Source organism: Mycothermus thermophilus, assembly GCF_041956435.1.
Source record: "Mycothermus thermophilus strain CBS 625.91 unplaced genomic scaffold VTJ04scaffold_7, whole genome shotgun sequence".
Taxonomy (NCBI): Eukaryota; Fungi; Ascomycota; class Sordariomycetes; order Sordariales; family Chaetomiaceae; genus Mycothermus; species Mycothermus thermophilus.
This window is the reverse complement of record NW_027191433.1, coordinates 1,129,155-1,156,280: the sequence shown is the minus strand read 5'-3', so window position 1 is coordinate 1,156,280 and position 27,126 is coordinate 1,129,155. Positions and strand designations below refer to the sequence as shown.

Below are 27,126 nucleotides of genomic sequence, written 5' to 3'. Positions count from 1 at the left end.
GTCTGGTTCGGTTGGTCTGGTTTGACAACGGGTAGGCGGGTATCAAGGCATCTTTTACAATGAGCGCCACGATGGTATTTTTTCTTAGGCAGATCAGGACCTGTCATCCCTCCCAATAGAGCGAGCTATCCACTACGAGATGGTACACACAATCTTGCCCATGGTTTTGTTCTCCTCCATCCTCGTATGCGCCGCGGCAATGTCCTCCCACGGCATGACCTTGTCGACAAAAATCTTGAGCTCTCCCGTCTCAAACCGCGGCAAGTACTCTGCCACTCTGTCTCTCAATCGCGCTTGATACTCGGCGTCCCGACTGCGCAACGTGCTCCCCTCGATCCTCGCCCTCTTGTACAGCAGCTTGCCGATCTCGACCCGGTCGGCGACGCCCCCGCCCAGCAGGCCCAGCATGCAAATCCTGCCGTCCCGCGCCACCGCGTCCAGGTTTTGGTTCAGATAGCTGCCGCCGACGAAATCCACGATGCGATCCACCCCGCGCCCGCCGGTGGCCGAGAGCAGCTCCTTCGCCCACCCGCCCTGGGCTTCGGCGGTGCGGTAGTTGATCGCCTTGGTCACGCCGAGTTCTTTTTCCAGGAACGCGCACTTCTCGTCCGTGCCGGCGGTCGCGTACACAGCGTCGGCCCCGGCAAGCCGAGAAAGCTGGATGCCGGCGATGGACACGCCCGAGGCGCCGGCGTGCCAGAGGATCGTGTGTTTGCGTGTGGCATCTCCGTCCACCTCCCCGATCCCGCCGAGGATGAACTCGAGCGCTTGCGTCGCCGTCATCCACGCCTCGGGCACCGCGGCGGCTTGGACGTGGCTCATCCACGCCGGCTTTTTGAGCAGCGTCGCTTTGGGCGCGGCGACGTACTCGGCGTAGGCGCCGCCGGGGGTGAGTCCGAACACCTCGTCGCCGATTTTGAAGTCCTCCCCCTCCTCACCCTCGGGCAGAGCAGCAACCACCCCGCTGAACTCGACCCCGAGGATCGGCGTCCGCACGTGCGGCGGCAGGGGGTAGCGGCCCTCGCGCTGGAGGAGGTCCAGGCGGTTGAGGCCGAAGGCGTGCACGCGCACGAGGACCTCGCCGGGGAGGAGGGAGGGGAGGGGAACGGAGGGGTTGAGGTAGAGGGCGCTGGCCGGACCGGGGGCCGGGATGTCTTGTGGTGTTAGTTTCTATCTACATGGTGGTGATGAGTCCTTGAGTGTGGGGATGGAGATGGGGTTGGAGAAGCGGAGACGCTGGAGTTCAAACTTACCCACTGCTCTCATGACGGAGGGCAGGGTTGTGGTGGCCATGGTGTTTTATGCTTGATCTATTCTCTTCAAAGCAGTCCCAAAATTCTGCCTACGAAATACAAGATCTCCAGACCCGAAACCACGGAATCCAAGCACGCAATCTAGCCCGTGGATGGCATCCGCTGCCGTCCGCCCTGCTGTGCTACAGGCGGGTTGGCCATGCATTGCGGGGTGAAGCAGGCCGCGGGGTCTGCAGCCGAGGCTTGGGGTTCTCAATGACGTCTCTCTCTCCCCGCTCGTAGGTCCGGCCGAGCAGTCCACGGCTCTCCACCGAGATTCCGGGGATTCCGCGTCCACGGCCTCTTTGGCGCCAGACCCGGGTCAACCTCCATAGTCAGGGAGAGATGTTGTTTTCATGGAATGATGGAGTGGGAAACACGCAAACAGAAGCCACGCCGCTGTAGCTCAGGATCGAGCATGGATATCGAGCACCTGGAGTTCGTGTGGTTCGCTATGCATTGACAGGCGTCGGGAAACGAACCCTATCTGGGCGTATATTAAAATCTTGCAGATTTCATCCTCCTCACTCTTCCTTCGTCCCAAGTGTGATATGATGGATTGAACTGCAGGTTGGGTATGATCGAGGCTTGTTTGTTGACCTGTGCCTCACCGACCACCGCCGCGCACCGGCTACCGGAACGCACAGACTCGACGGCCCCTATTCATCAGCACACTACGGATACTCCAGCATTGTGGACGTTCGTGCTTGTGGTGTTCTGTTTCGACCAACGCGATCCACTGTTTGTCTGGACGTTTCGCTCGACAAGGGTTCCAGGGGCGGAGACTGTTCCCCTTTCTCGCTAGAACGGGGAAGATGGGAATCTGGAACGTTGGACACAAGGTCCAGATCGGGGGTCGGTTGTCAAGGAAGAAGGTGAAGAAGCGGATGAGGAAACTGAACGAGGGACAAACAAACATCAAGATAACGCAGATTGCGGCCGCACAACACGAGCTGAATCCTCAAGGGATGCCCGATAGCCATCGCTTGCTCTTCTACATCGAGCCCATCACCGAGAGGCAAACACGGGTCGGCCAATCACCCGCAAATATCACAACAAGATTGTTTTCCTATCGATCGGACGCGCCAAGTATGGGCGGCACGCTCCCTCCCCATGCAGGTACCCAATTTGCCAGCGCCATGCCGGGGCGGTCCCGCCGCCTGCAGGAACCAACCAAGATGGCATGGCCACGTCCCATGGCAGCGTTGGATTGCTGTGTGTTGGCCCAAAGAGGGCGGTAGGGCCGCCGTTATCGAAAAGTCATCACAACCGTCAGCCTGAAAGCAGGGAGCGTAGCATTGCTGGGTGCGATTTTCCCGTCGAGGAATCCTCATCTCGGTTGAGGTTTGGGGGCCGCGGAGAGACTGCGCGCAGCGTTTCCCGTCGTGCCCCTTTTTTCCATCCTGGACACAACGGCCTTATCCACATCCACGGCCAGGGGACAGCTGACAGAGAGCCACAAGCTTCCAGACTCTCGCGTGGGTGAACCCCGGAAATTGGCCTCTCGGAGCACAACCCTTGGATTGGACGGCGCCGTGTCCCGCCCTCGCCAGCCCGATCCACCCCTCCTTTCCGCCCAACCCCTGGCTCTCGGGTGTGATTTGGTCAGAGTGAGAACAAAATTAGGGGCGCCAGGGGGTGGCCAGCGAGGAACCGCCGAATGGAACATGGTCCGAGGGCACGCTCATTCTATAAAACACTCTTCCACCTCGACACCACCCTGGCTTCGCGCTTCCTTTCCCTCTTTCTCTCCTCACCCTTCGTCGCTCTTTCGAAAGCCTACCCTGACTGTTTTCAGTCAAGTTCACTCTTTTTCAAAGCCTTCAACGACGAACATATTCGCTCTTTTCGAGTACATAAAACCCTATTTCCAAAAACCAACCAAACCGCCAAAATGAAGTTCACCGCTGCTTCCGTCCTTGCCTTCGCCGCTGGCGCTCTGGCCAACGCTTCCTTCGAGACCTCGGCCACCGCTGAGGTCGTCTACACCACCGAGGTCGTGACCGCCATCACCACCTACTGCCCTGAGCCGACCGAGATCGACCTCGGCACCACCACCATCACCGTCACCGAGGCCACCACCCTCACCATCGAGGACTGCCCCTGCACCATCAAGGTCCCCGTCACCACCGTCTCGGACGTCTTCTGCTCGGCCTGCCCTCCGTCGTCCTTCACCACCTCGTACGGCTCCGTCTTCCCGACCCCGGCTGAGCCCGAGCCCACCAGCGAGCCCGAGCCCGAGCCGACCACGGCCGAGCCCCCCGTCGTCACCGCTGGTGCCGGCAAGGCTGCTGCCCTCTCTGGCGGTGCTCTCGCCCTGGGTCTCGCTGCCGTCCTGCTCTAAGCGAGTTGCGCGTCGCCGACAAACACGACCCCCGAGGGATGTAAGGTCCATGGACATTGACCTGGGCCCGCTGTTTTACATAGCGGGCAGGAAGTAATGTCTAATTCCCGGAGGAAAAGGGCATGTGTGGGGATGTAGGGGATGGACATCAAGTGGGTTGTGAACTGTTGGTTGTTTAGCTCAGTTGTCGTTCTCTCGACAGCCAAGATAGTGAGGGAATGGCGATTGGGTGTGGTATATGTTCGTTTGGGTTATTGTGTCGCCCTAGGACAATATACACCGGCACTTTTCAACCCCTACTTTGGTCCGTTTTGCTGTGACATGTGTGACCTGCGAACTGTTCAGAAGTCGGCTTGCTCGTAGCGTCTGAATCGTTTGATGCTCGTAACCTTGGATCACCTCCATGCGTGCCTTGCGAATGGCTAAAGCCATGTCAATGTGCGGTTGCATCGAATTCATGACCTTGTTCCAGGACATGCCAACGTTTCTTGCTCTTCTGGACAATCCCTAAGACAACAGCTAGGCACAGGCTCTTGATGAGCTTGAATGAATCCCACGGGCGATGGTTGCATTCGCTGCGCCGTCAGCCAACCAGACAACCGACTCGTTTGACCAGCAGATATCCCAGCCCAGAAAAGATGCTCCCCATGGCCCAACCCTGAAGCCAGGGAACAGAGCTCTTGGAGCTTTGACATGAAGCTTCGAGATAAAACATGGCTTAATCGATGTCAAGGACTCGTGGAATATCAGACAGATAGATTCGACCTAACTGACTTGGTCACACCAACGCTTATCGTACGATAAATATCCGGACTTATACATCCTCTGCACCGGATGAGATAGACTCAACGCCCATTCCATCTCTCCGTCCGTCTGATGTCCAGCCCCGGCGTTCCCAGCACCATGCATTCGGTAAAGACACGTCCAAACAGCCAATGATGTCGAGCCCCATCAGTTCGTCATCGCCCCGAACCAGGCGGCTAGAACCTTAAACCGAACGACTGCCCCGGTCGGGGTAACGGAATGCGGGGGAACCGGGGAACCACCATCGCCGCGGTTGCAACCCATACCAACACGTACCCGGATGTGATGCAGCGTCCTCGTGCGCCGCCGTGTCGCGGCAACCATGGCGATCGCTATAAGTCGGGCGAGGGCGACGAAGGCGACGGGCATTTGCCGGTCTGTCTCTGTCGTTCCTCGTCTCATCACCCAACACACCTCTGTCCCGTATCGCTGTCGTCATCACCACTCTTATACGGATAGAAGCAGCTCTTTACTCTCCGCCAGAAGCGCAGCCTACGCGCGCCGCCTCTCGGCCTCCTACTCTAGCACCTCTTCCTCCTCCAATTCCTCCACCATGACTCCCCCTCAGACCGGCCCCTCCGCCCCCTCGCTGGACCACCCCCAGGACGAGGTCCACTACCACTCCCTCACCGACCCGGAGAGCTTCTGGGGCCACCAGGCCTCGCACATCTACTGGCATCACCGGCCGCGGGCCGTGCTGGAGAAGACCACCAAGGGGCTCAAGTCAGGCGAGTCGCACCCGCACTGGGAGTGGTTCCCGGGCGGCGAGCTGTCTACCTGCTACAACTGCGTCGACCGGCACGTGTTTGCCGGGCATGGTGACTTCCCGGCCATATATTATGACTCGCCCGTCACCAACACCAAGCAGCGGATCACATATGCCGAGCTGCTGGAGGAGGTGGAGACGTTTGCGGCGGTGTTGAGGGAGGAGGGGGTGAAGAAGGGGGATGTGGTGTTGGTATATAGTAAGTTTTTATTGTTTTTTATTTTCTTATTATTTTTATGATTTATTATTTATTTTTTTCCCTCGCAACGGCCACTAACACCAACAGTGCCCATGATCCCGGCGGCGCTGATCGGCATTCTCGCCATCGGCCGTCTCGGCGCCATCCACGCCGTCGTCTTTGGAGGTTTTGCGGCTCAGGCTTTGGCCCAACGCATCGAGGCATCCAAGCCCGTGGCCATCCTGACGGCGTCATGTGGCATCGACGGCAACAAGCCGCCCATTCCGTACCGCAGTTTCGTCGAGGAGGCCATCCGCTTGTCGTCGTGGAAGCCTCCCAAGACCATTGTCTGGTAAGATGGCTCCTCACCTTGAGTTATCATCCCGTCTCCCGCTAACATCCCAGGCAACGGGACCAACTCCTTTGGCAACCCATCAACGAGTCCGCCGGCGAGCGAAAGTGGCAGGATCTCGTCGAGAGCGCCCGCAGTCGCGGTCTGAGGGCGGGCTGCGTCCCCGTCAAGTCCACGGACCCTCTGTACATCATCTACACCAGCGGAACGACGGGCCTGCCCAAGGGCGTGCTCCGAGAGGCCGGAGGACATGCCGTCGGCCTTCACCTGTCCATCTCGTACCTGTTTGGCATCCACGGGCCGGGCGATGTGGTAAGTTTGTTTCTCCTCGAGCCCTTCATCATTCCCAACTAACCCCACCAGATGGGCTGCTTCAGCGACATCGGCTGGGTCGTCTCGCACAGCTACACCCTCTACGGCCCGCTCCTCACGGGCGCCGCCACGGTGCTGTACGAAGGCAAACCCGTCGGCACCCCGGACGCCTCGGCCTTCTGGCGCCTCGTCGAGGAGTACAAGATCAACACCATGTTCACCGCCCCGACCGCCCTGCGCGCCATCCGCAAGGACGACCCGGACAACTCGCACCTGATCCGCATCGGCAAGCGTGGCGGCCTCAAGAGCCTCAAGGCGCTGTTCCTCGCGGGCGAGCGCTCCGAGCCCGCCATCATCACCATGTATCAGGACCTGCTGGAAGAGTACGGCGCCGACGGCGCCCACGTCATCGACAACTGGTGGTCGTCCGAGTCCGGGTCCCCCATCTCGGGCATCGCCATGGTCCCGCACTCGGGCAAATGCCGCTCCACCGGCCCAAGGAAGCAGCATCCTCCTCTGGCCATCAAGCCGGGCAGCGCGGGTAAAGCGATGCCTGGGTTCGATGTCCGGTGAATACCCCCTTTCTCTCTCTCATCTCCCTTCCCACCTCACTAACCCCCTCCCTCCCAGCGTCGTCGACGACGACGGCAACGAACTCCCGCGCGGCAAGATGGGCAACATCGTGCTGGCCCTGCCCCTCGCGCCCACCGCCTTCCGCACGCTCTGGGAAGACGAAGACCGCTTCTACCGCGGCTACCTGAAGCGCTTCAACGGCAAGTGGGCCGACACGGGCGACGCGGGCTGGATCGACGAGAAGGGCTACATCCACATCATGGCGCGCACCGACGACATCATCAACGTGGCCGCGCACCGGCTCAGCACGGGCGCCCTCGAGCAGGCCATCACCTCGCACCCGCTCGTGACCGAGGCGTGCGTCGTCGGCGTGCCCGACGCGCTCAAAGGGCAGCTGCCGTTTGCGTTTGTGACGGCTTCCGAGGACAAGGTAGACGAGGCCAAGCTGTTCAAGGAGATCCAAGCGCTGGTCCGGTCGCAGGTCGGGGCCATCGCGACGCTGGGCGGCATGATTCTGGGCAAGGGCATGATCCCCAAGACCAGGTCGGGCAAGACGCTGAGGAGGGTGCTGCGAGAGCTGGTGGAGAACGCGGTGCACGGGGAGTATGATAAGGAGGTCAACGTGCCGCAGACGGTCGAGGATGCGGGGGTGGTCAAGGTGGCAAGGGAGAAGGTGAGGGAGTATTTCAAGAGGGAGGGGAACAAGCATAGGGCGATTGAGCAGGTCAAGGCCAAGTTGTAGGGTAAAATGTCAAGCCTGGCCGCAATGGCGTCATGATGGAAAATGGTTCAGTACTCCTCCATATGTGCTTGAACCTCCTCCTTGGCCGGATTGAACAGAAGATCAAATGAATACCATGTAACTACCTGCCTTCCTTGTGTCCTAGTGTCCTAGTGCGGAGTAGAGTATGCATGAAAACAAAAACCAGGCGGCGCCGACTCGAGTCAACAAAGCCCACCAACACAAAACCAATCCCCCGAACAAAACCTCGCAAACAAAGACCCAAGTCAAGCTCATCATGACACCCCACCAGCCCACCTACTCGGACAAGAAAACCAAGGTAGAGAGACGGAAGCAGAAGAGAAACCACCTAACCCAGCCACTTCAAATTACTCAGCGCAACCTCGCCGGCGGTATCTGCCCCACCACGCTCTCGACCGTCACAAACGCGCCGTCCCCTCCATCTTTCCTAAGATCCTCCAGCAGGACGCACGTCTGGGCGTAGAGGTTCTCGAGCGCCGCGCGCGACGACTTGCCTAGGGAAGCTGCAAAGGATCAGTCAGCACATCATATTTACAACAAACAGACACAAAAGAACATACTCAAAATGGCGCTGTTCAACTCCTCCGCCACCGCCACCCGTCCGCTGCCATCCAGCAGGTGCGCCACCTCCTTGACTTTGAGCGGGTTCGGGTAGGCAATGAGCGACGAGATCTCGTCGAGCTGTTTGGCGGTCTCGCGGCGCGGGTCGTTGCTAAACTCGGCGCGGAGCTCCATGCCGTAGACCAGCGCTTCCTGGGACAGCTTGCTCAAACCCTCCGCGTCGATCTCGTCTTCGTCGTCAAACTCGTCGTCGTCCTCCATCGACATGGGCGTGTCCATATCCTCGACAGCATGATGAGCGTCCGACTCGTCTAGCATCTCCTCGTCCTTATCGAATCCCGCCTGCTTTTTGCTCCTCTTCTCCTCCAACCGCATATTGAGCTCGGCCTCTTTGCGGATCATCTCTATGAACTTGCGGCAGCGCAGGCGGAAGTAGACCTGCTCGTTGTCGCGGAGGACGGTCGGATAGTAGGCGTTGGTGAGCTCCATTGCCAGGTCGATGTCGCCCTCGAGCACGGCGCGGCGGATGCGCTGGCGGTTGTGGGCGTCTTGGTCGTCGCGGATGTTGAAGCCCTTGACGGGTTCCGAGGGGTCCAGGCGGAGGGCCGACTTTTCAGCCTCGAGCTCCTCGGCAAAGGCGCGCGCGGTCTCGACGTAGCCGTCGTGTTGGAGAAACTGGAGGACGAGTTCCTGGATGAGGTTTGTCTCAGACAGCCCGGGCACCAGCCGGGAGGTGTCAGCCAGGCGGATTTCCTCGTCGATCATGGCTTGTTGTCTCTGGCCCAAAGTATTAGCCGGATGTCTGGATATGTTTTCACTGAAAATACGCTGTCGAGACAAAGGTGTAGAAAAATAAACGTTGGTAAATGGCGGAACATTCCGGAGGGCAGTTTCTGCACTCGCAGAGCTTTGAGATGGCACTTGCCGCTCACGTCCTTTCCCGGTATCCGACCAAAGAATCATGAGTGAAATGAAACGAGTGGACTGCAGAATCACTCACTCTCATGTACCCGTCAATGTCAAACATAAACTTCCGCTGGCCAAAGTTTGCCATGATGTGGTCCTCCTTCTTCTTCAGCCCCACGATCGGATACAGCTTCCCCTTGAAGTCCTTGAACGGAATGTCCTTGAAGGCGATATCTGCGTCTCGTCAGCAGCAGCTCCTCCTCTTCAAAGAGTCAAACATACCCAGCTGTCTCCCGTTCTTGGTAAACAACGCATGCCCGAGACGGAAATTGACCAGACACCCCACGGTATCGCCGACACCAAACTGCTCGGCGTACGGCTGGCCCGTGTTCTGCGACGCGAAGGAGTGGCCGTCGTCGCCGTGGTATCCCCAGGAGCCGGGTTCCCAGCCCGGGGCGCGCGACGTCGACGCCTCTTTGCTTGCAAAGCCGATGGCGATGGGGGGAGTCCTGGACCTCGTTAGCACCAGAGCACTCGACTCGTCTCGAACCAACTCACTTAATCTTATCGGTCCTGCCACTCAAAATCGTAATCTCAAAGTAATACACCCCGCACGACGGGGGCATGTAATGATCCGCTCGGACGGCGCTGGCTTCGTGATCCGCCGACGCCCTGCCCGTGTGCCTGACCTCGTATCCATCCCCCAGAATTTCTAGTGCTGCCTCCTTGTCGTCCTTGTTCCACCGCGACGGCAGCGGCGTGATGACATCGTCGTCGTCCTCCAGGTTCCCCGCCGCAGCAGGGCCCGCGCTCCCCGAGTTTCTCTCCAGCCCATCATAACCCCGCGGTTGTCCCGGCCCCGCCGTGCCCAGCAGCTTCGCGGCGCCCACCACCGGCAAGTGCGAGACCGAGACGCCGTTCGTCCCCAGCCTCGCGCCGGGCGTCGACGAGCCGTTCGCTCCGGCCAGCACCGCCGCGGCGCCTTCTTGCTCCGCCAGCATCTTGGCGCGGTATTTCTCCTCTAACCTGCGCAGGAAGACGGTTCCCTGCAGGTACGACGGGCGGAGGAAGCCGGTGGAGGTCATGTTGGACGACAGCCCGCCGGGCGAGGCGAGGGGGAAGTCGTCGTTGCCGACGCCGTGTGGCGGGCCGGAGAGGAGCGGGTCCTTGCTCATGAAGAGCCCGAAGGCGCGGGAGAAGTCGTGTTGAGCGGAAGGTCCGTGCCGGGACAGCCAGGGCGAGGGGGTGTGGTCCTCGCCGTTGTGGGAGTAGGAGGCCATGGCGGCTCCGGGGTATCGGTGGTCGGAGGGGTTGAAGAGGTGGGAGAAAGCGCCGGAGGGGTTACCGGAAGCGACGGAGGCGTACGAGGGCCGGCGGAGGTGGAGCGGCGGTAGACCGCCCGAGGAGGCGAGGGAGTCTGCGGGTGCGAAGTCGGACGAGGAACCGTGGTGGCGCTGTTGGAAGGGATTTGTCATGGCGGACGGGGGGCCGTTGAGCTGCCCTGCTCGGGCAGCAGGTGGAAGAGCGGGAGCTCAACGAGACAAAGGCGGCGGCTCACGTCTCAGGGCAAGTCAGGTGTTGAAGTTGGCCGAGGTGGTGGTTGGGTCTGAGTGGAAGAGGTTGGATGCTTGTCCCAACCCTGTGGTTTGTAGCTCGAGGTGTGGATGTTCTGTCGGCAAGGTGGACGCTGTGACGTTTGCTTGCCGGTCCGAGGTGGGGAGAGGTGTGATTGAGATAAGCGTCGGGGCTCAAGGGCGGATCGGTCTGCAGGCAAAAGCTATGCAGTACCTAGCGAGTCCGGAGGGTCGTCGGGGGTTTGCGGCTGGAGCGGCAGAACAGGTACGCAGAGGATATGTCTATCAGCCGGGCGGATGAGACACGCACGGCAATCCGGTGATACTGGGCCCGGCACTGGAATCAACAAGACAAGCAGAACAGAAAGAAAAGCAACGTAACGTTGAGCCCAGTGTCTGGTGCCCAATCGAACAGTCGGTAACGGTCGGTGGGCACAGAGCTGCCTCGCAACAATTGGACAGAAGGATGGTGGACGCCGGGCCGGTGTTGTGGATTCCGGTATCTTCTTGGGTGATGTCGTCGATGGACGGCCAAGTCTGAGGTGGCCGTGGCATCCAGCCAAATGATGTGCTCGCCGGTAACACTGAGGTGTCGGTGGGGCAGTCCATTGGAGACAACTGTGGGGGCGCTGTGAGGGGACGTCCCCAATGCGATCATGGGATCTGTGACGCTAACTGCAAGTGGCATTCCTACTTAACCCTGAGTCAATGACTGCTATAACCCTGATGAGAGCCTTCGCCTTAGGCACCAAGTGCAAGCGCCTCCTGGCACTGATGCCATAAGCGGCTAATAACGGTCTTGCTTGAGGTGGGCTTCATGTGCGCCAGCCTCGACGTCTCAGCACGACGGCAATTTTGCGCTGTGATTGCTGATCCGAAACAATCCGATAGAAATTGTGGTACGGCGGAGCAAGGGCCCAAAATTCAGGGAGCCCGATGGAAGCGGTTCGATGGGCACAAATTACGGACTGTGAATTCGTCACCGAATACTGTTTGTGGACGAAGCACAAAGCAGACCAAGGAAATGAAAGAGGCGAGGTTTGCTGCCCTGGACGAAAGGGCAAACGGACACGATTTCTTTGATTACGATCCGAAGGGTGCAATAATGAGTGACTTAATCCAGGTCGGTGTTGGATGGATCGTGCTGAACGTATGAAGATCAGGCGTCGGCACCACGCCATCAGTATCTCACCACAGGAACCAGCAAAGTCCCTCATCGTGACAGTCAGCAACACGTGCTCCAACCACATCAAACCGTCGTCACAATCATCAACAGACATTCTCACAACCAAGGAGGTATTCCCTACGTCTACTACAATCAGTCATGAAAAAGGTATCTAGAGTACAATTACACCCCGTAATCGCCCACCCACCATCGGGCGTCTTTCCCAAGCTCCAATATGATCCCTTGAGCCTCCAACTCCAGACGCCATCCATTACCCCCAGCCAGATATCAAACAATAAACGAGATCCAAGGCAGCCAGCCAGCCCCATGCTATGATGACCCGGGTGCGCCTGTCCTGTCCAGTCCAGGTTGTAGATTTTGGATCAACCCATCCATGTGTCCCGTCCGTTCATCCACGGCTGTGCCAACGCCATCAACTCCAGAGTAAAAGATCCAGGGGGTAGTTGATGCAAACAATCAACAATAAAAAGCAGAAAGAAACAGACGAAAAGGAAAAAAAAAGCTCACGCCCCAACAGCCACCGGCGCAGGCGAATCGGCCACCGATAGCGCCGCAGGGGTATCCTGCATCTCGGTGTCCCCGCCGGTATTGCTGGCCGCCTCGCTCTTGACCTGGCTGCCGTTGCCATTCACCTCCTTTCCGTTCACACCGTTGGTGGCGGCGTTGTTGTTTTCTTTGTTGCTGCCCTCGGACGCGGCCGCCGAGTCAGCCGCCGACGAGGCCGCAGCCGAGTTGTTGTCGTCGGGCCGGACCCGTGGCGGCGCCGTCCAGCGCGGAATCTCCCAGACCACGCCCGTGAAGCTCTTGAGCGTGAACCCGCCCTTGACCCACCGCCGGCACGGCTTGCCGGAGCGGTCGAGTGCGCGCAGGCCGGCGTTGATGGCGCCCTGGTTGGCTTTGGGGCCGAGTTTGTGAGCAGGGAGTGAGCCGCGGCCGGAGGCTTCGGTTCCGTCATCACTGGAGAAACAAAATGTTAGCGAATGATGCGTAGAAATGGAGAGGACAAACACTCACAGCCTCTGCTTCTTCTTCGGGCCCGGCTTGCCCCGGACCTTGGGCTCGCCGTTGCCGTTCACGGCAGCCGCCGCGTTCCGCTTGACGCCCTTCTTCTTGGGACCATCGGGAGGGCCCATGACGGAGGCCGGGGGCGACGGAGCGGCCGAGTCGGAGGCGTTCTCGGTGCCGGAATTGGGGCCGGCCGCAGGTGACGGCTTGGCCAGGGTGTTGTCATCATCGGCGACGTAGTCCGGGTCCAAGATGGCGCGCAGCTTTTTCGAGGGAACTTTGAGAGTGACGATCCGGGTTGGCTTGGACGAGTTGTCGTTGGCGACAGGTGTCGAAGAGCCTGTCGAGGCGATGGTTGCGTTGCCCGACTTGCGCCGATCCTTGGCGGCAACGGCGTTCTTGCTTGAGGGGGCCATGGCTAGCGAGCCTTGGAGCGAAGATGTTGGCGTTGTCGATGGAAATTTCGATGGATGGGGAGTGATGTTGATGGATGGTTGTTGGAAGTTGGTCGATATTGGAAACAGGAATGGAAGAAGTCGTGGTCACGTTCTGGAGTAAGGACTTGTTCTGGAGTAAGGAGTGTGCGTGCGGCGCGCCCAGGCTATTGTGTGGTGCATGCGAAGGTGTTGTTGGGATTGTCAAATTCAGAAGGTCAGGGCGACGACGACATTCATTTCACGAGATGGATGATGGGAGAGAAAAGTTGGAGCCTTGGTCGGGCGGTGGGCGATCCACTGGCTCGCGGCCCGGAAAAGGGAGCAAGGGGCGAGGACAGGCTTGTCAGCTCGGACCCTTTGATTTTTGGCGTTGCACTCCGTCCTGGCGTCGCGGATGCGGATGGGACGGCGACGGCGATGCAAGTGGTGATGGGGGCTGGGAGGAAGATGTGACGGGATGGGGAGTGAGGAAAAAGGGGAGGGATGCCCGTGGCATCATGGGATGGGTCTTGGTTTGTTGGGAGCCGTCGCAGCCATTGTGAGGCGGCGGGCGTCCACCTGTTTTGCCTTCATGCTGCCAAAGACATCAGGTCCGGGGCAGTTTTGGACTTGGTTCGCGGGAAGCGAAGGGGGGGCGGGCACACACGCACTTTGCACTCGGCGCGCGCGGAGTCTCCATCAAGAGTCTTGGCGCGATTTACCCTAACCCTGCATACTCCTTGCCTTCTTCCAACTCTCGCGTGCAGCCAATCAGGCCAGTCATGATTACTCCACCGACATGCGCCTGCCAAATTGTCTTGAGTCTCATCATGATGTGGAAGGCATGACGGAGAGACGGAGAGACGGAGAGACGGAGGAAGGAGGGGACAAGATTTTACAGGCAGCACTCCGGATTAGGCATTCAGAGAAAATTTTATTCTTCTCTTCTCTTCACGATGCTGAGTGAGGCGGCGACACGATCTGCTCGAACAGTTGTCTTTTCCTGTCCGGCAGCAGATTGTCTCAGCCGTCGACGCTCGGAGCGATGACCAGCCGGCTGCAGGGCCAAGGACCACGAGGGTGAGGGCGTGGGCGAGGGCTGATGCGGTGATGGCTGTGCCGTCCTGGCGTCGCTGCGACTTCACCTCCTCGTCCACCAGCACATCCGCAAAAATAAATGGTCACGTTAGTCGCCAAACCCCTTCGGGCAACGGATAATCGGCGAACCGCCGTCCTGCTGCACCAACCGTCGAATCCCACCCTGCGACGTTTGTTCACTTCATCGGCACTGGCGGCTCGAGCTCGCCAGCAGCGGAGACGAACACGGGGAACGTCGCAAGATTGTGAGTTTACTGTGAACCTGCTGATTCGACTGAAATCAAGCGGCCTCACGCAAGGGAGACATGCTCGACAGAAAATACGCCAACAAGCGTGTCAAGGATAGCCCACACCGGAATGCAACGGATCTTCATCCACACGCAGACGATCCCAAGCCACACGAAAAGGTTGGATGTCAACTCTATCGTCAAGTATATGCCCGTTGCAATAAGATAGTTTAAAGCTCGTCAATGAATATACTCGAACTTGAGAGACTTCTCGCTCACTGCTCCGTATGTGCCAGTGTCTGTGATAGAATGCCCTCAGCACCGTTGAAAATGCATCCAGCCTCGCAAGTCCAGATGAAACAGCCCGCCTCAGCTACGTCGTGCTCCCACGAGCGCTCCAGACGAAGGCTAGCATCGTGGATGATGGAACGCACCCAGCCTGACCAAAGCTCACAGACAAGCTCGACAGCGAAACTCATGGAATCTTTATGTGATGTCTGCGAGGGCTAGGTTGGGCCTCGGATGTCTCTGTTGTTCCACATCTCTCATTCCGACTCAGGGGAAGTCCACCATCATCAAGTCCCGCCTGCGTGCCAACCAGGCCGACCGGCCGCCCGTCGAGTCGACCTCAACTCCAACAAGACGCGTCTCCAGCATTCCGTCCCAGGCCTGATGGACATACCATCACAACGCGTACACAACGTTCGGCATGAATCCCCAAGCATCTATATATCCCGATGCCGGCCATGACGGGGCCACGTCGTCGTTTGTTCCCAGCGCCCAACGGACACCGGCATCATGAAGTGCCTTCCACTCGTTTTGTTATCTGGCGTCTCGGCCATCGCTGCTCTCGGGGCGGCCGAGAATCCCGTGGCGCCTTTGGAGCAACGGGATACAGTCGCCGTCACGTACGGGGCTGAACACCCATCGACGTGGCATCAAGAGGCGAAGCGTCAGGAGCCTCCTGCTCCTGTCACCGTCTTTGCCAACGCCACCTTCGGAAATGCCACCGCGGTCAATGCCACCGCAACCGTGAGTGAGGCAAAGCTCCGCGAGCTGGCGAGCAAGCTGAGGCTCCTCTATGCGTACTACGCCACTTACAAGGAGAGCCGCCAGACCGGGCTTCTCAACAACATCCTGGGCTTGGTCGGCAACATTCTGCCTCCGCTGGAGGATGTGACGGATGCCCTGCGCCGCGTCTTAATCGGAGAGAACATCAGCATCAAGGAGCAGCTTGCGATTGCCAATGCTCTGGGTGAGTGAGACGTTCGAGGTTGTCTGAGGCAAAGCTGACCTTGTGTAGGGGTTGGTGTTGTCACGAAATACGTCACGGTCACCGGCGGCGCGACGGGCGTTCCTGCTGCCGCGAACTTTACGGTCACTGCAATCAGTACCTTGACGACGACCATTGAGCCGGCCATCGAGCAACCAACCGTGACAATCACTGTGTCCCCCGACCCTGAGACCATCACCGAGATCGAGACCGTCGTGGTTGTGAGCGCTGCCGACCCAACAACTGTGACAATCGACCAGGTCCTCGAGACCACTGTCACGGAAAAGGTGATCGTTGAGACGCCGGTTCTTATCGTCGAGAGCTCAACCGAGACAAGAACCATCACCATCTTTAATGAGGTTGTGCCTTCGACCACTGCAGTGGGTAGCCTGGAGACCGAGCTCGCTTCGTGTCTGGGCGAATTGTCGTCCTGCCTGGCTACCTCGACACCGTCGACGTCTGATGGTTCTGAACCTTCTACCCCGGCGCCTTCAGACCCTGAGTCGACCGCAGATCCAGAGCCATCCCAAACTTCCGCTGTCGATCCTGTGGACAGCACCGCTGCGGAAACGACGTCGACGCCGGAGCCAGCTCAGACGACCACGGCGGAGGACCCTTTGTCCACGACGACCTTGGGAAACGACGAGGATGACAGCCCCACTGCTGTTGACACTACTCCTGGGTCATCCCCCACCGATGACGTGGAGGAGCCGTCCACAACGAGCTCGGGAAACGACGAGGATGACAGCTCCACTGCTGTTGACACCACCCCTGGGCCATTGCCTACCGATGGCCTGGAAGAGCCATCCACAACCTCGGCGGGAAATGACGACGAGGATTCCACGGCCGTTGACATCACCCCTGGACCATCTACCACTGAGGGCCCCGAAGAGCCGTCCACCACCTCGACTGGAAACGGTGACGAAGATTCCACGGCCGTTGACACCACTGCCGCACCCTCAACTACTGAGGCTGATGAGCCTTCGCCCACAACCTCGGCGGGAAACGGCGAAGACTCGAGCTCTACCGCCGTTGACACTGAACCGTCTACCACCGAGGGCCCGGAGGAGCCTTCGACCACAACCTCGGCCGGAAACGATGAGGACGAAAGCTCTACTGCTGCGCCGTCGACTACTGACGCTGACGAGCCCTCGCCCACAACATCGACGGGAAACGACGACGAGGACTCTAGCTCCACTGCCATTGACACCGATGGACCGTCGCCGACCGAGGGCCCGGAGGAGCCTTCGACCACAACCTCGGCGGAAAACGATGAGGACGAAAGCTCTACGACAATTGACACCACCCCTGGCCCGTCTACCACCGAGGGCCTGGAAGAGCCGTCCACCACCACGTCGGCGGGAAACGGGGATGAGGATGATGACACCACCTCCACGGCCGTTGACACTACCCCTGGGCTCTTGACGACTGAGGGTCCGGAAGAGCCGTCCACAACCACGCCGGCGGGAAACGGTGATGAAAATCCCACGTCCGTTGATACTACCCCTGGACCTTCAACCACTGAGGGCCCGGCTGAAACTGACGCCAGCTCCGACGTAACGGCGGCTCCAACCACCAGCAGCGCCGAAGAGCCGCAGCCAACCACTTCGGACGTGGAGACTCCGGATTTCGACGACCCGACCACATCTTCAGCCGTCGACGAGCCGGAGACATCCGGGGCTTCGACTACCGATGATACCGCCGACTCAACGTCGTCAGTCCATATTCCGACCTCCGCTCCAGACAGTTCTGAGTCGCCGGTTATTACCACGCCACCGAGGGATTCGACCTCGTCAGCGACCCCGGCTGAAACGACGACGGAGCCTGACTCGGAGACCACTGCCACTTCCGATGCTTCTCCAACGGATGAGGAACCTACTTCTGCCGCTTCAGAGTCTCCGACCATAACCGAGCCTTCTGCCACTGATGATGGCGAGGAGCCCACTACCGCACCTCCCACCGATGGCCCAGAGACCTCGAGCGCTGCACAAACCACCGGCTCTGAGGAGGACCCAACCACAACGAGCGACGTTGAACCTACCGCACCCGCCGAGTCGACCTTGACAGATACTCCCGAGACATCTACTGCTGCCGAATCTACGGGAGGAGAAAATCCAAGCACAATCAGCGACTCTGAGCCCACCGCACCGTCCGAGTCGACCCCCAGCGAAGCTGAGACCTCGACCGCGCAAACCACCGCCTCCGAGGCCGATTCGAGCACAGCAAGCGAGTCCGAGACACCCATCACGACCGAGGCCCCCTCGAGCCCTGCTACCTCCAGCGCCGCCTCGACCGAGGACTCCACCCCTGCCACCGAGTCCCAGGAAAGCACCGACACAAGCTTGGTCGATGTGACAGGGTCTGCCCCCAGCACCACCGACTCCGAGAATGACACGACCACAACTGTGACGTCGACCGTGACATCCACGACGATCGTGAACGAGCCCCCAGCAGACACTACCTTGGACTCGGATCCTACCACGGCCGACTCGTCCGCGTCTACCCCAAGCACCGAGGACCCGTCCAGCACGGGCTCTGATGCCACCAGCGACGCAACCACCGGACCGACTCCTGCGGCCTCAACCCCGCCCGCAACTTCTGGCGCCGACACCACCGCGCAGGAAACCGAGTCCGACGCGACGAGCGCCCCTACGTCCACGACCCTCGTGACAAGCGTCGTCTCGGATTCCTCGGCAGAGACCAGCACGACATCGAGCGCGCCGGCAACCACGTCGGCCGCCCCAGTGACCGAGCAATTCGATGACAAGATTGCCGTGTATTTCGGCATGCCGCCGCACGATCGGAAGAAGGTTCGCCGGTCGTTCAACTTGTTTGGCGCCCGCCACGACGACAAGCCGAGTCTCGCGGAGCTATGCGACGATCCGAACGTGGATATCGTGATCCTCGGGTACCTCACGGATGTCAGGTTCGGCTGGGAAGTCAAGGTCTATCCGCGGTTGGAGATGGTACGTTTCCCTTTGTCAACGCCATGAGCACTTCTAACAAACTGCCAGGACCACCGCTTCACCGCCACCCAAACCTCCGCCATGAAGAAGCTCGCCCCCGGCCTGCACTACTACCCCGCCCTCGAGACCGACATCCAGCACTGCCAGGAAATTGGCAAGCAGGTGCTGATCAGCATCGGCGGGCCGCACGCCGACATGCCGCTCGACTCGGACGAGCAGGCCATCGATTTCGCCGACAAGCTCTGGGAGCTTTTTGGCCCGGTTACCGACGCCATCGATCCGTCTCTCCGCCCGTTCGGCTCGGCGGTAGTGGACGGGTTTGATCTGAGTATGTCCATTTACCGTCCTTCCGTCCTTCACTCTCTAACCCAACCAGACAAACACGACGAATGCGCCTCCAACTACGACACCCTGGCCACCACGCTGCGCTCGCACTTCGCCGCCGACCCCAGCAAGACGTACCTCCTGACGGCGGCGCCCGGCTGCTTGTACCCGGACATGTCGATCCATCCGGGCTATCTTGCGCAGGCAGACTACGTGTGGCCGCGGTACTTTGACAATCCCAAGTGCGACGTTGGATCCCCTCGGTTCCTCGACTCCGTCAAGACCTGGTATGTCGCCCCCAAATACCATGACCCCTTACGGAAAGTTCTGACACACAACAGGTCCACCGTCCTGCGCACCAACTCCATCCCCGCAAACCACACGCAGGCGCAGCTGCTCATCGGCCTCGAAGTGCGCGCCGATCTGTTTACCTCGTCGGGCAGCCCGGTGACGTCGGCGCTGCTGGCGGAGGCGCGCGAGGCGGCAGGCAGGGACGTGTTTGGCGGCGTGGCCGTGACGCCGGATCGCAGCGGGGTGGCGCTGAGCGAGATCAAGTTTGGTGGGGAGGGGTTGTTGAGCTGGTTGAGGAAGGTTTTGGGCGGGGGGTTGTGAGTTGAGTGTTAAGAGTCGGATAATATGTTTTACGTGATAGTGGTGACGCTTGGTTAATTTTTGCGTTTCAATTTTGGATTGCCTTTTTCCTCGCCCTTTTGGCTTGTTGTTGCTGCTGCCGCTTGTAATGATGCTGAGCATCGAGGAGAGGATATTGTTGACAACCTGGTATTTCAGGGGCTCTGCCTGTCTCGGTTTATTCACCATTTCCCTTTCGTCTGGGCATCGCGGACCGTCAAATAGTCAGATACCTGCTCGTCTCCTGTTATTTGGCCATACCGACTCGAGGCTGAGGTCGGCGAGTCTTGGGGCAGGAATCCAGGCCAACACCTCACAGCAGGACACAGACACAGTAAACTTGACGCCTTCATTTCCCATCATAAGCTAACCCCAGCCTAACTACCAGGTAATTCGTCATAAGATATCAATTGCATACCCTTCGCCAAACCATCCCCTTAATGCTGGAATAACTCGCAATCTCGAACCACCACCGTATCATTCTAGTGTCCTTCCATTCCCAACCAATTACTGCGGCATGAACTTGAACGGCTTCTCGAGCGTCTCCTGGCAGAAGGGCAGCTTGCTGGCGGTCCAGATCTCGGTGTCCTGTCATCGTCAGCATCATAGTCATAGGTACTGCAGAAAAATGAAGAACATACAGGCTTCAACGCCTTCTTCTGCTCCGTCTCGAGACTCCCGCCCTTGAGGGCAATAATCTCAGGCGCGCCGTCCGGGTCGTGGGCAATCGGCGAGCCGCACTCGGAGCAGAACCAGCGCCAAACGCTGTTGCCCGAGTCGGCCTTGCCCTCCCACTTCTTGATGGGGCCGTTGGTGGTGAGTTTATCCTTGGGGACGACGACGACGAGAGCTGTTGGGGCGTCAGTTTTGGATACTGTGTTGGCACCGTGTTTGGGGTTTTGGTGGGGTTGTGACGTTGATGGCGGGGTAGCTTGGAGGGTGGAAGGGATGGGGCATCATGGGATTGAGATGGGGGAAGACGCACAATATGTCGAGCCCGACTGGCGCTGGCAGTCGTCGCAGTGGTCGTAGCCCACGAGGAGGGGCTTGTCGACGTCGACCGTGTAGGTGACGGCCTTGCAGAGGCAGTGGCCGGAGAGGACCATTTTGATGTGATGGTTGGAGACGAGATCCTTTGGTGTCTGTTCAGGGGCTGGATGAGGGCGTTGAATGGTCAAGACTCGACCGGAGGCTGATGGATGAAAGTCAAAGGTGAGGACTCGATTCCAGGTTTGGGCTCCCTATTATAAAGAAACGCGGCGTGGAGAAGGCCGGAGGGAGGATCTGCAATCTGCAGTCACTGATTGTTTCCAGTTCCAGTTCCAATCAGTTCGAGGGTGGCACATTGTGCAAGTACGCTGTCCTCCAGCCCTGCCATCCACGGTCGCCCGATAACCGCCCGCCACGAGATCCTCGCTTCCACTCTACCCGTCGTGTTACTCAGACAAGCCCGAAAGACGGTGCGATCAGTCAGCTCCTTAGGACCAGCTGCTTGCTGACATCTTGTCAAGATCCCTTGCTAACACCAAGCCTATTCTCGGTCAGACCTAGCTGCAGGTGGCAACCCCCACCATCATTTTCTGAAGGGATCTACGGATGGGAATTGGAATTAGAATGCCCGTTCAAAAGTCACATACACAGGTGTTTTGGCGGGGCACGGCACTTTATTTGTCACGATGCCCCACTTGATCTACTTTTCCCTGTTCCCAGCCCTTCCTTCGGAGCTGCTGTCCCACGCTAATGTCCGATATTTGGAATTCTAGCGGGTGCTGACATGGATGGATGCAGGTGCATGTGCATGGAATGTCACATAGCTACGTCAAGCAATCTAGAAGCGTCTCCGGGAATACTCCGACGCCCGGTGACAGGTTGAAGGCGAGATACTCCGACGTCAACGCAATGAAACACGGCAGGGTATCACCTTGGCATCCGCCTCTCTAATTACTCTATACAGTCTTTACATCCTTGACAGCGAACTCCCAACGCCGTGAGGGTATCACAAATACAATGACAGCCTGACCATTCCCAGTGCCGAAACGCCTCCATATCATCACCGACTGAAAAGAGCCTCCTCCACGTCCAAACCCTAGCCTTACCACCAACGGACGACCGCCTCCAACAACCTCCTCCCTACCCAAATCCCAAGCCTCACCGTCCCTCCCAACACCAGCCCTCGCACCACCTCCAACAACTCAACACTCCCAAAGCACCACCGCTCCGCCAACACCACCTCCCTCACCCGCTCCTTATACCACCTCCTCACTTCCTCCGCCCGGCACAACCAAACAAACTCATCCAACCCCATCCTCTGACGACCGCCATCGATCCCAAACTCCTCCCCTGCCAACGTTTCCTCTCCCCTTTTCCTCTTCCTCCCCAACATGCTCCTCTTCCCTTGTAACGTGTCCCTCAGCCAAACCAGCTCCCCCAAATACCTGTCCTCGAGTACCCTATCCCACTCCACGACCGGCAGGCCGTCCAGCACCTAGCCGAGCAGCACGGGCCGCGACACCGCGAGGGTCTTGCCAAAAACACACTCCCACGCCAACGCCCAGCGGGGGTTGTTGCGCGGGTGGTGGAGGAGCAGGTTGGTGTAGAACTGCGGAGTAAGAACTTTGAGCTCCACGCTTTGGACGGCAGACCCCGCCGCGAGCAAGGCCTCTGCTGCGGGAGTGAGATAAACAATTTCTCCAGCTTCTCCGTCGGCTTCGTCCACGTCGATGCCGGGCGGGGGCCGGTACCGCACCTCGAGAGCGGGCGTTGCTCCGCTGAGGCGCCTGGTCGACGACGCGACGAGGAAGTGCAGCCACCACCGAAACACGCGCTCCAGACCCTTCTCCGTGCTCGTCGGGCGGCGGGGGATGGTTCCGGCCAGCGGCTCGGGGCGGGTATAGACGTGCAGGCGTTTCGCCCAGAGGAGGGCCGCTTGGAAGCAGATGCGCGGGAAGGTCAGCAGGCCGACGAACCACCACCCACGGAGGAAGAGGAAGCGCAGGTCCTGCGCGGCGGTGGTGGTCGTTGGATCGATGACATCTCCGGGCTCAGAGGAGAGGACGGCCTTGAGCCTCGGCAGCGGGCGGGCGTTGGGCCGTTGTCGGTAGATGTGGTAGGCCGGGTGCGGGTAGTCTTCGTCGAAGGTGGGCGGGCACAGCTTGATGGTGATATCCAGGCGGCCGTGGATGCTTTTCAGCGCGGGAACCAGGGGATCGTTGGTATTGAGCCGGTAGATGAACTCGTGCGGCGGGTTGAACGGGGAGACGTGGAAGCTTTTGGGCCAGGTTTGGAAGAGCTTGATGAACTCCTTGTCATACGACTTGGAGCGCGTGAGGAAGTACATCCGGCGCTCGTCAAAGGTGTTGTTGACCTCGAGGATCATGGCGGTGAGTTCTTTGGAGGAGTCGTAGAGGTACCAGAACGAGACGGGGTTGAAGTGGTACCCGAGAAACTTGGCGGCTGTGACGAGGTAGGCGTGGGGATATTGGGCCGGGTCGATGTCCTGGTGGTGGCCGGTCAGTCGTTTGTTTGATTCTCAAGAACACGAATGACTTACCTGGGACCGTAGGTAGTCGTCAAGCTTGCCTCGTAGCCCCCAGTCGGAGGTCCGCCCACGGGAGAGGTAGTCGTCGGCGTCGACTGTGAACCATGCTGACTGGAAGAGCAGCGAGAAGGGCCACCAGAGCCGACGCCCTAGGCCGTGGCGCTGGGTATCGACCGCGACTAAACGACCGGCGGTGCCCCGGAAGCCGACGGGAATCCCTACCACGAGGTACGGGTATTTAAAGCTATGCTTTTTCGGGTATCCCCGGGCGTGGTGGATCTTGCTGGGGAAGACGAGCACTTTCCCGAGGCGGTTCCAGTTGGAAGCAGGTGAAACTCCGATGGTGTGCCAGAATACGGGCGCCAGAGCGAGTGCCGCGAGGAAGATGGCTCCTGCGGCGACGAGGACAGGCCGGGACGGGAGGATGGTGAGAAGGGTGTTGGGAGAGCCGGGGAAGGCGACCGCCAGAGCGACCAGATTCGCCAAATAGTTTTCGCCGGAGAAAATGTCGGGATACCAGAGGGATAGGATTGTTGCCCAGGAGGGCTGATAGCTCGGCACCAACGACATGGTTGGCGATGCTGGTGATGGTGTTTAGGGCGGAGTGGGATTTCCGGTCGGCAAGCCGAAAGAAGAGCAAACCCCGGCGAGCATTTTGGCTCAGAAAAGTGCAAATCCGTGCTGCTAAGTTCTCGGCCTGCTTAGGTTCTCGGCGATCTTTCATCTGAGGTCAACATGGTGTTGATGCTGGATGTAAGTGCTACAGGAATATCCTTCAATTGCAGCTATTCTCGCCCATTTTTTGTCCCGCCTTATCTCCGGAACCCCTGCCCTCGCCAAGCCCTAACAAAGACAGTTCTACCAATCACAGACCGCGATAGTCACCCCACAGCCAGCCCGATGTGGCGGCGCCTTGTCCGGTGCATCCTCGCCGCTCGAGTCAACGGCCAGTCAGCCAGCCTTCTCTTTCCGTCGCCGCCCATCAGCTTCTGTCCGCCCTGGGAACTCGCCTGTAAAAATCCCCCACACCCTTCCTCTGACACGTCGTCCTCGAATCCGCCGTCTACAATCCTGGCCATCGGCCTCGCCGTTTCAAACGCTTTTTTTGCCGCTTGCCGAAGGGCAGTATCTATATAGAACCCCAGAAAGCCGGGAGGGTAACCTTTTTTTTCTTTGTCACCTCGTTCCGTGATACCCTTTTTTGAACTCATCATCTCTCGCCGACCTCCTCACCGCCCACCCTCACAACCTTTTCCATCTTTCCATCTTTAAATCCATCAAATACAACGCCGTCAAGATGTCTGCGTGGGATACCGCCGAGGTCAAGATTGGCCGCAACGTCCGCCACGGCGGCGGCGCTCCTCGTGAGACCGTCGTCCGTGGCCAGGCCGCTCTGAACGCCGCTCGTCGCTCGGGCGCCCAGATCACCACCGAGAAGAAGTACAGCGTCGGCAATGCTGTAAGTCATCATCGCCATCATCATATCCCGTCTCCCCACTAACCCCTCCCTCCCAGGCCGTCAAGCCCTCCGTCGAAGGCCAGCGCCTGACCATGGTCGACCGGGCCGACGACGTGGTCAAGCCCAAGACGGTCGGCACCGTCGTCGGCAAGGCCATCCAGAAGGCGCGCGCCGAGTACGAGAACGCCAATGGCACCAAGGGTATGACGCAGAAGGACCTCGCGACCAAGTGCAACACGACCGTGACCGTCGTGGCCGCCATGGAGCGCGGCGACGCCGCCCCGGACCAGAAGGTGCTGGCGGCCATGGAGCGCGTGCTCAACGTCAAGCTGCGCGGCAGCGATATCGGGAAGCCCAAGTTTGAGAAGAAGGACAAGGCGCCGGCCAAGAAATAAATTATTTGACTCGTTTCTCTTTGGGTTTTGCGACGGGGTTCTCGGGCGTTTGTTTTCTGCGGTTTTTTTGAGGAGATTGGGTGTCGCCAGACGGTCGGAGCTGGGACAGGTAGACAGTCTGCATTTGGTGCCCAGGAGAATAGATACTGGGGAGGCGGCTTCCTACCGTAGCCTGGCCGACTGCGTCTTCGATGGACGAGGAGCTGTGATGGATGGACGACGGTGACTGGGACTATGGGCAGTTTGCTTCGCGACGGGCGGGCGTTTACCGGGTTCTGATTACGATGAAATTCACGGATAGACACGCCTTCTTTACCATGAGGCACAAATAGACCATTCGTCTTGGTTTGATTACCAGAACTATGCTGTTCGCGCACTTACTAGTGCAGTGTGCCCTGTGTTACCTTGATGCATCCATGTACCTCGACCGATGCCTTTTCCCAAGCCAGAACCCGAACTCCTCATCCAGTTGACCCCCCATTACCCCCGTGAAGACAGAAAAACCATAAGAATGCTTGAACAAACCGAAACGCCATCATGTCTGCCAGTCCGCCTGCCATGATGATCCGAGCCGCCCAAACCGCCATCGCCCATGGTATAGAGAAAACCGAATTGCAAATCATCAAATCCTCCACTTCTCATCATCTCATCTCAAATCCCCCCATCAACTCAACCAAGCAATGCCTTCACCTTCTCCTCCACCACCCCCTTGGCCACCTGCTGCGCAACCATGACCACCACCATCTCCTTGCCGCCCACCTTGACGACGCGCAGCCACTGGGGGGCCACCTCGCTGGCCAGCAGCCGCACGCTCTGCGCCGCGTCGTCATTACCGACGTTGGCACCCAGCGAGTCGCGCAGCCGCGCCAGCAGCGCCGCCATGGTGAAGCTCATGCGCGCCTGCGGACCGCTAGTCCCGGCCTTGCACAGCATGGCGATGACGGCGGCCACGTCGGGGCAGCGCTGCAGGGCGCGGCGGCGGGCGGCATCAGCAGACAGCTCTTCGGCCGAAGGCTGGGCCGCGAGGGCGGCCTGCTTGATGCGGATGCGGTCGAGGAGGGAAAGCTGCTGTTGCTGGGTAGTGGTGGCGGTGTTTTGCTTCTCTTGCTCCTGGGCCGCCTTCTTCTCGGCCAGCTGACGCTTGAACGCGTCAAGGGTGGTCTGTGTCTTGGGGGCCAGAGGGCCGCCAATCTTCTTGTTGCCGGCCGGCGCGTGCAGCGGGGCCTTGGGCAGCGTCGAGACGAAGATGCAGCCGGGCATGTTGTTGGCGCGATTCTCCCAGAGGGTACGCAGGTTGGTCTCGAAGTCCATGTTGAGCTTGTGCACACGCAGCGGGCCGCCGGGATACTCGACGCCCGAGGCGGTGTAGTTGGCGTGGAACTCGATGCAGATCTTGTCGCGACCGTAGTCGACCAGGTAGTAAGGGGCGGTAGGACCATCAGTGGTGCCGTCCTCGGTCCACGAGAGCACCCCGATGCAGCGGCGGATGTCGTCGATGTGGACATGGCGCTTGCCCCAGGCGCGCGTGACGCTGTCGTAGAGATCGCGCAGGTCGATAGGCGCGCCGCGGGTGGCGTGGGCGGCCTGCACGGCCAGGGTCTTGGTGAAGGCCTGGTGCATGTCGAGCAGGTCGTTGAGCTCGCGGGGGAGGTCAAAGTCGGTCAGGGGCGCGCGGCGGTGAGGGGTGGTCTTTTTCTTCTTCAAGGTTGCCTTCGTCGGCGACTGGATGTTCAGACGCGAGAGAAGGGCCTCGGGGCTGTTATCCTCGGGGTCGAAGCGACGCTTGCGGCTGCTGGCGGAGGGAACCGACGGGAGGACGGGAGCAAAGATGGCGGCGCTGGGGGCCTTGAGCGTGCCCTCGGGCTGGACGACGGGGTCGGCGAACTTGACCGTCTTGTTCTTGCGCGAGACGGGAGTCAGGGGAGCCGGGAGGTCGGCGCGGGTGCCAGCACCACGGGCCTTTTTCGAAGAAGTCTGCTCATCGTCGTCGTGGCCCTTTCTCTTGCGCGAAGGGAGGTTGATCTCGAGGACCTGGTTCTCAGGGGCAAAAGGAGAAGCGTCCTTTTTGGCAGGGGCGGTCGCGCCCAGCTTGCCGCGGGCAGCCCGGGTCTTGCGGGTGGTAAGAACGCCGGGCATTGTTGCCGTGTAATTGGAGTTGAATGAGAAGGTGCAATGGGAGAATTT

The 27,126-nt window shown here is 59.5% G+C and overlaps 15 protein-coding genes across 15 annotated transcripts; 7 read left to right on the top strand and 8 right to left on the bottom strand.

The window, feature by feature from the left end:
* Positions 1-132: 132 nt before the first annotated feature.
* Positions 133-1,293, bottom strand: VTJ04DRAFT_9966 (uncharacterized protein; the record flags this gene model as incomplete). The annotated part of the gene is made up of 2 exons (XM_069368570.1): positions 133-1,154; positions 1,254-1,293. The coding sequence occupies 2 exons, from the start codon at positions 1,291-1,293 to the stop codon at positions 133-135; spliced, it is 1,062 nt and encodes a 353-aa protein (XP_069214701.1).
* Positions 1,294-3,186: 1,893 nt separating this feature from the next.
* On the top strand, positions 3,187-3,636 carry VTJ04DRAFT_9965 (uncharacterized protein; the record flags this gene model as incomplete). Its single annotated transcript, XM_069368569.1, has 1 exon — positions 3,187-3,636. One exon carries the CDS (start codon positions 3,187-3,189, stop codon positions 3,634-3,636), a length of 450 nt encoding a protein of 149 aa, XP_069214700.1.
* Positions 3,637-3,777: 141 nt separating this feature from the next.
* Positions 3,778-3,999, top strand: VTJ04DRAFT_9964 (uncharacterized protein; the record flags this gene model as incomplete). Its single annotated transcript, XM_069368568.1, has 1 exon — positions 3,778-3,999. The coding sequence occupies one exon, from the start codon at positions 3,778-3,780 to the stop codon at positions 3,997-3,999; it is 222 nt and encodes a 73-aa protein (XP_069214699.1).
* A 994-nt stretch (positions 4,000-4,993) lies between these two features.
* Positions 4,994-7,363, top strand: VTJ04DRAFT_9963 (uncharacterized protein; the record flags this gene model as incomplete). The annotated part of the gene is made up of 5 exons (XM_069368567.1): positions 4,994-5,405; positions 5,493-5,736; positions 5,790-6,048; positions 6,100-6,617; positions 6,679-7,363. The coding sequence occupies 5 exons, from the start codon at positions 4,994-4,996 to the stop codon at positions 7,361-7,363; spliced, it is 2,118 nt and encodes a 705-aa protein (XP_069214698.1).
* Positions 7,364-7,735: 372 nt separating this feature from the next.
* On the bottom strand, positions 7,736-10,326 carry VTJ04DRAFT_9962 (uncharacterized protein; the record flags this gene model as incomplete). Its single annotated transcript, XM_069368566.1, has 5 exons — positions 7,736-7,887; positions 7,945-8,722; positions 8,946-9,085; positions 9,134-9,360; positions 9,410-10,326. The coding sequence occupies 5 exons, from the start codon at positions 10,324-10,326 to the stop codon at positions 7,736-7,738; spliced, it is 2,214 nt and encodes a 737-aa protein (XP_069214697.1).
* A 1,123-nt stretch (positions 10,327-11,449) lies between these two features.
* VTJ04DRAFT_9961 (uncharacterized protein) lies at positions 11,450-12,038 on the top strand (the record flags this gene model as incomplete). Its single annotated transcript, XM_069368565.1, has 2 exons — positions 11,450-11,463; positions 11,852-12,038. The coding sequence occupies 2 exons, from the start codon at positions 11,450-11,452 to the stop codon at positions 12,036-12,038; spliced, it is 201 nt and encodes a 66-aa protein (XP_069214696.1).
* Positions 12,039-12,114: 76 nt separating this feature from the next.
* Positions 12,115-13,032, bottom strand: VTJ04DRAFT_9960 (uncharacterized protein; the record flags this gene model as incomplete). Its single annotated transcript, XM_069368564.1, has 2 exons — positions 12,115-12,568; positions 12,626-13,032. 2 exons carry the CDS (start codon positions 13,030-13,032, stop codon positions 12,115-12,117), a joined length of 861 nt encoding a protein of 286 aa, XP_069214695.1.
* Positions 13,033-13,086: 54 nt separating this feature from the next.
* VTJ04DRAFT_9959 (uncharacterized protein) lies at positions 13,087-13,506 on the top strand (the record flags this gene model as incomplete). The annotated part of the gene is made up of 1 exon (XM_069368562.1): positions 13,087-13,506. The coding sequence occupies one exon, from the start codon at positions 13,087-13,089 to the stop codon at positions 13,504-13,506; it is 420 nt and encodes a 139-aa protein (XP_069214694.1).
* Positions 13,507-15,155: 1,649 nt separating this feature from the next.
* On the top strand, positions 15,156-19,532 carry VTJ04DRAFT_9958 (uncharacterized protein; the record flags this gene model as incomplete). Its single annotated transcript, XM_069368561.1, has 5 exons — positions 15,156-15,612; positions 15,661-18,596; positions 18,645-18,924; positions 18,973-19,207; positions 19,262-19,532. 5 exons carry the CDS (start codon positions 15,156-15,158, stop codon positions 19,530-19,532), a joined length of 4,179 nt encoding a protein of 1,392 aa, XP_069214693.1.
* Positions 19,533-20,057: 525 nt separating this feature from the next.
* Positions 20,058-20,656, bottom strand: VTJ04DRAFT_9957 (uncharacterized protein; the record flags this gene model as incomplete). Its single annotated transcript, XM_069368560.1, has 3 exons — positions 20,058-20,138; positions 20,192-20,400; positions 20,536-20,656. 3 exons carry the CDS (start codon positions 20,654-20,656, stop codon positions 20,058-20,060), a joined length of 411 nt encoding a protein of 136 aa, XP_069214692.1.
* A 1,379-nt stretch (positions 20,657-22,035) lies between these two features.
* VTJ04DRAFT_9956 (uncharacterized protein) lies at positions 22,036-23,658 on the bottom strand (the record flags this gene model as incomplete). The annotated part of the gene is made up of 2 exons (XM_069368559.1): positions 22,036-23,046; positions 23,101-23,658. 2 exons carry the CDS (start codon positions 23,656-23,658, stop codon positions 22,036-22,038), a joined length of 1,569 nt encoding a protein of 522 aa, XP_069214691.1.
* A 311-nt stretch (positions 23,659-23,969) lies between these two features.
* Positions 23,970-24,302, bottom strand: VTJ04DRAFT_9955 (uncharacterized protein; the record flags this gene model as incomplete). Its single annotated transcript, XM_069368558.1, has 1 exon — positions 23,970-24,302. The coding sequence occupies one exon, from the start codon at positions 24,300-24,302 to the stop codon at positions 23,970-23,972; it is 333 nt and encodes a 110-aa protein (XP_069214690.1).
* An 83-nt stretch (positions 24,303-24,385) lies between these two features.
* On the top strand, positions 24,386-24,942 carry VTJ04DRAFT_9954 (uncharacterized protein; the record flags this gene model as incomplete). Its single annotated transcript, XM_069368557.1, has 2 exons — positions 24,386-24,547; positions 24,604-24,942. 2 exons carry the CDS (start codon positions 24,386-24,388, stop codon positions 24,940-24,942), a joined length of 501 nt encoding a protein of 166 aa, XP_069214689.1.
* Position 24,943: 1 nt separating this feature from the next.
* On the bottom strand, positions 24,944-25,279 carry VTJ04DRAFT_9953 (uncharacterized protein; the record flags this gene model as incomplete). The annotated part of the gene is made up of 2 exons (XM_069368556.1): positions 24,944-25,174; positions 25,238-25,279. The coding sequence occupies 2 exons, from the start codon at positions 25,277-25,279 to the stop codon at positions 24,944-24,946; spliced, it is 273 nt and encodes a 90-aa protein (XP_069214688.1).
* A 332-nt stretch (positions 25,280-25,611) lies between these two features.
* Positions 25,612-27,078, bottom strand: VTJ04DRAFT_9952 (uncharacterized protein; the record flags this gene model as incomplete). The annotated part of the gene is made up of 1 exon (XM_069368555.1): positions 25,612-27,078. The coding sequence occupies one exon, from the start codon at positions 27,076-27,078 to the stop codon at positions 25,612-25,614; it is 1,467 nt and encodes a 488-aa protein (XP_069214687.1).
* Positions 27,079-27,126: the final 48 nt, after the last annotated feature.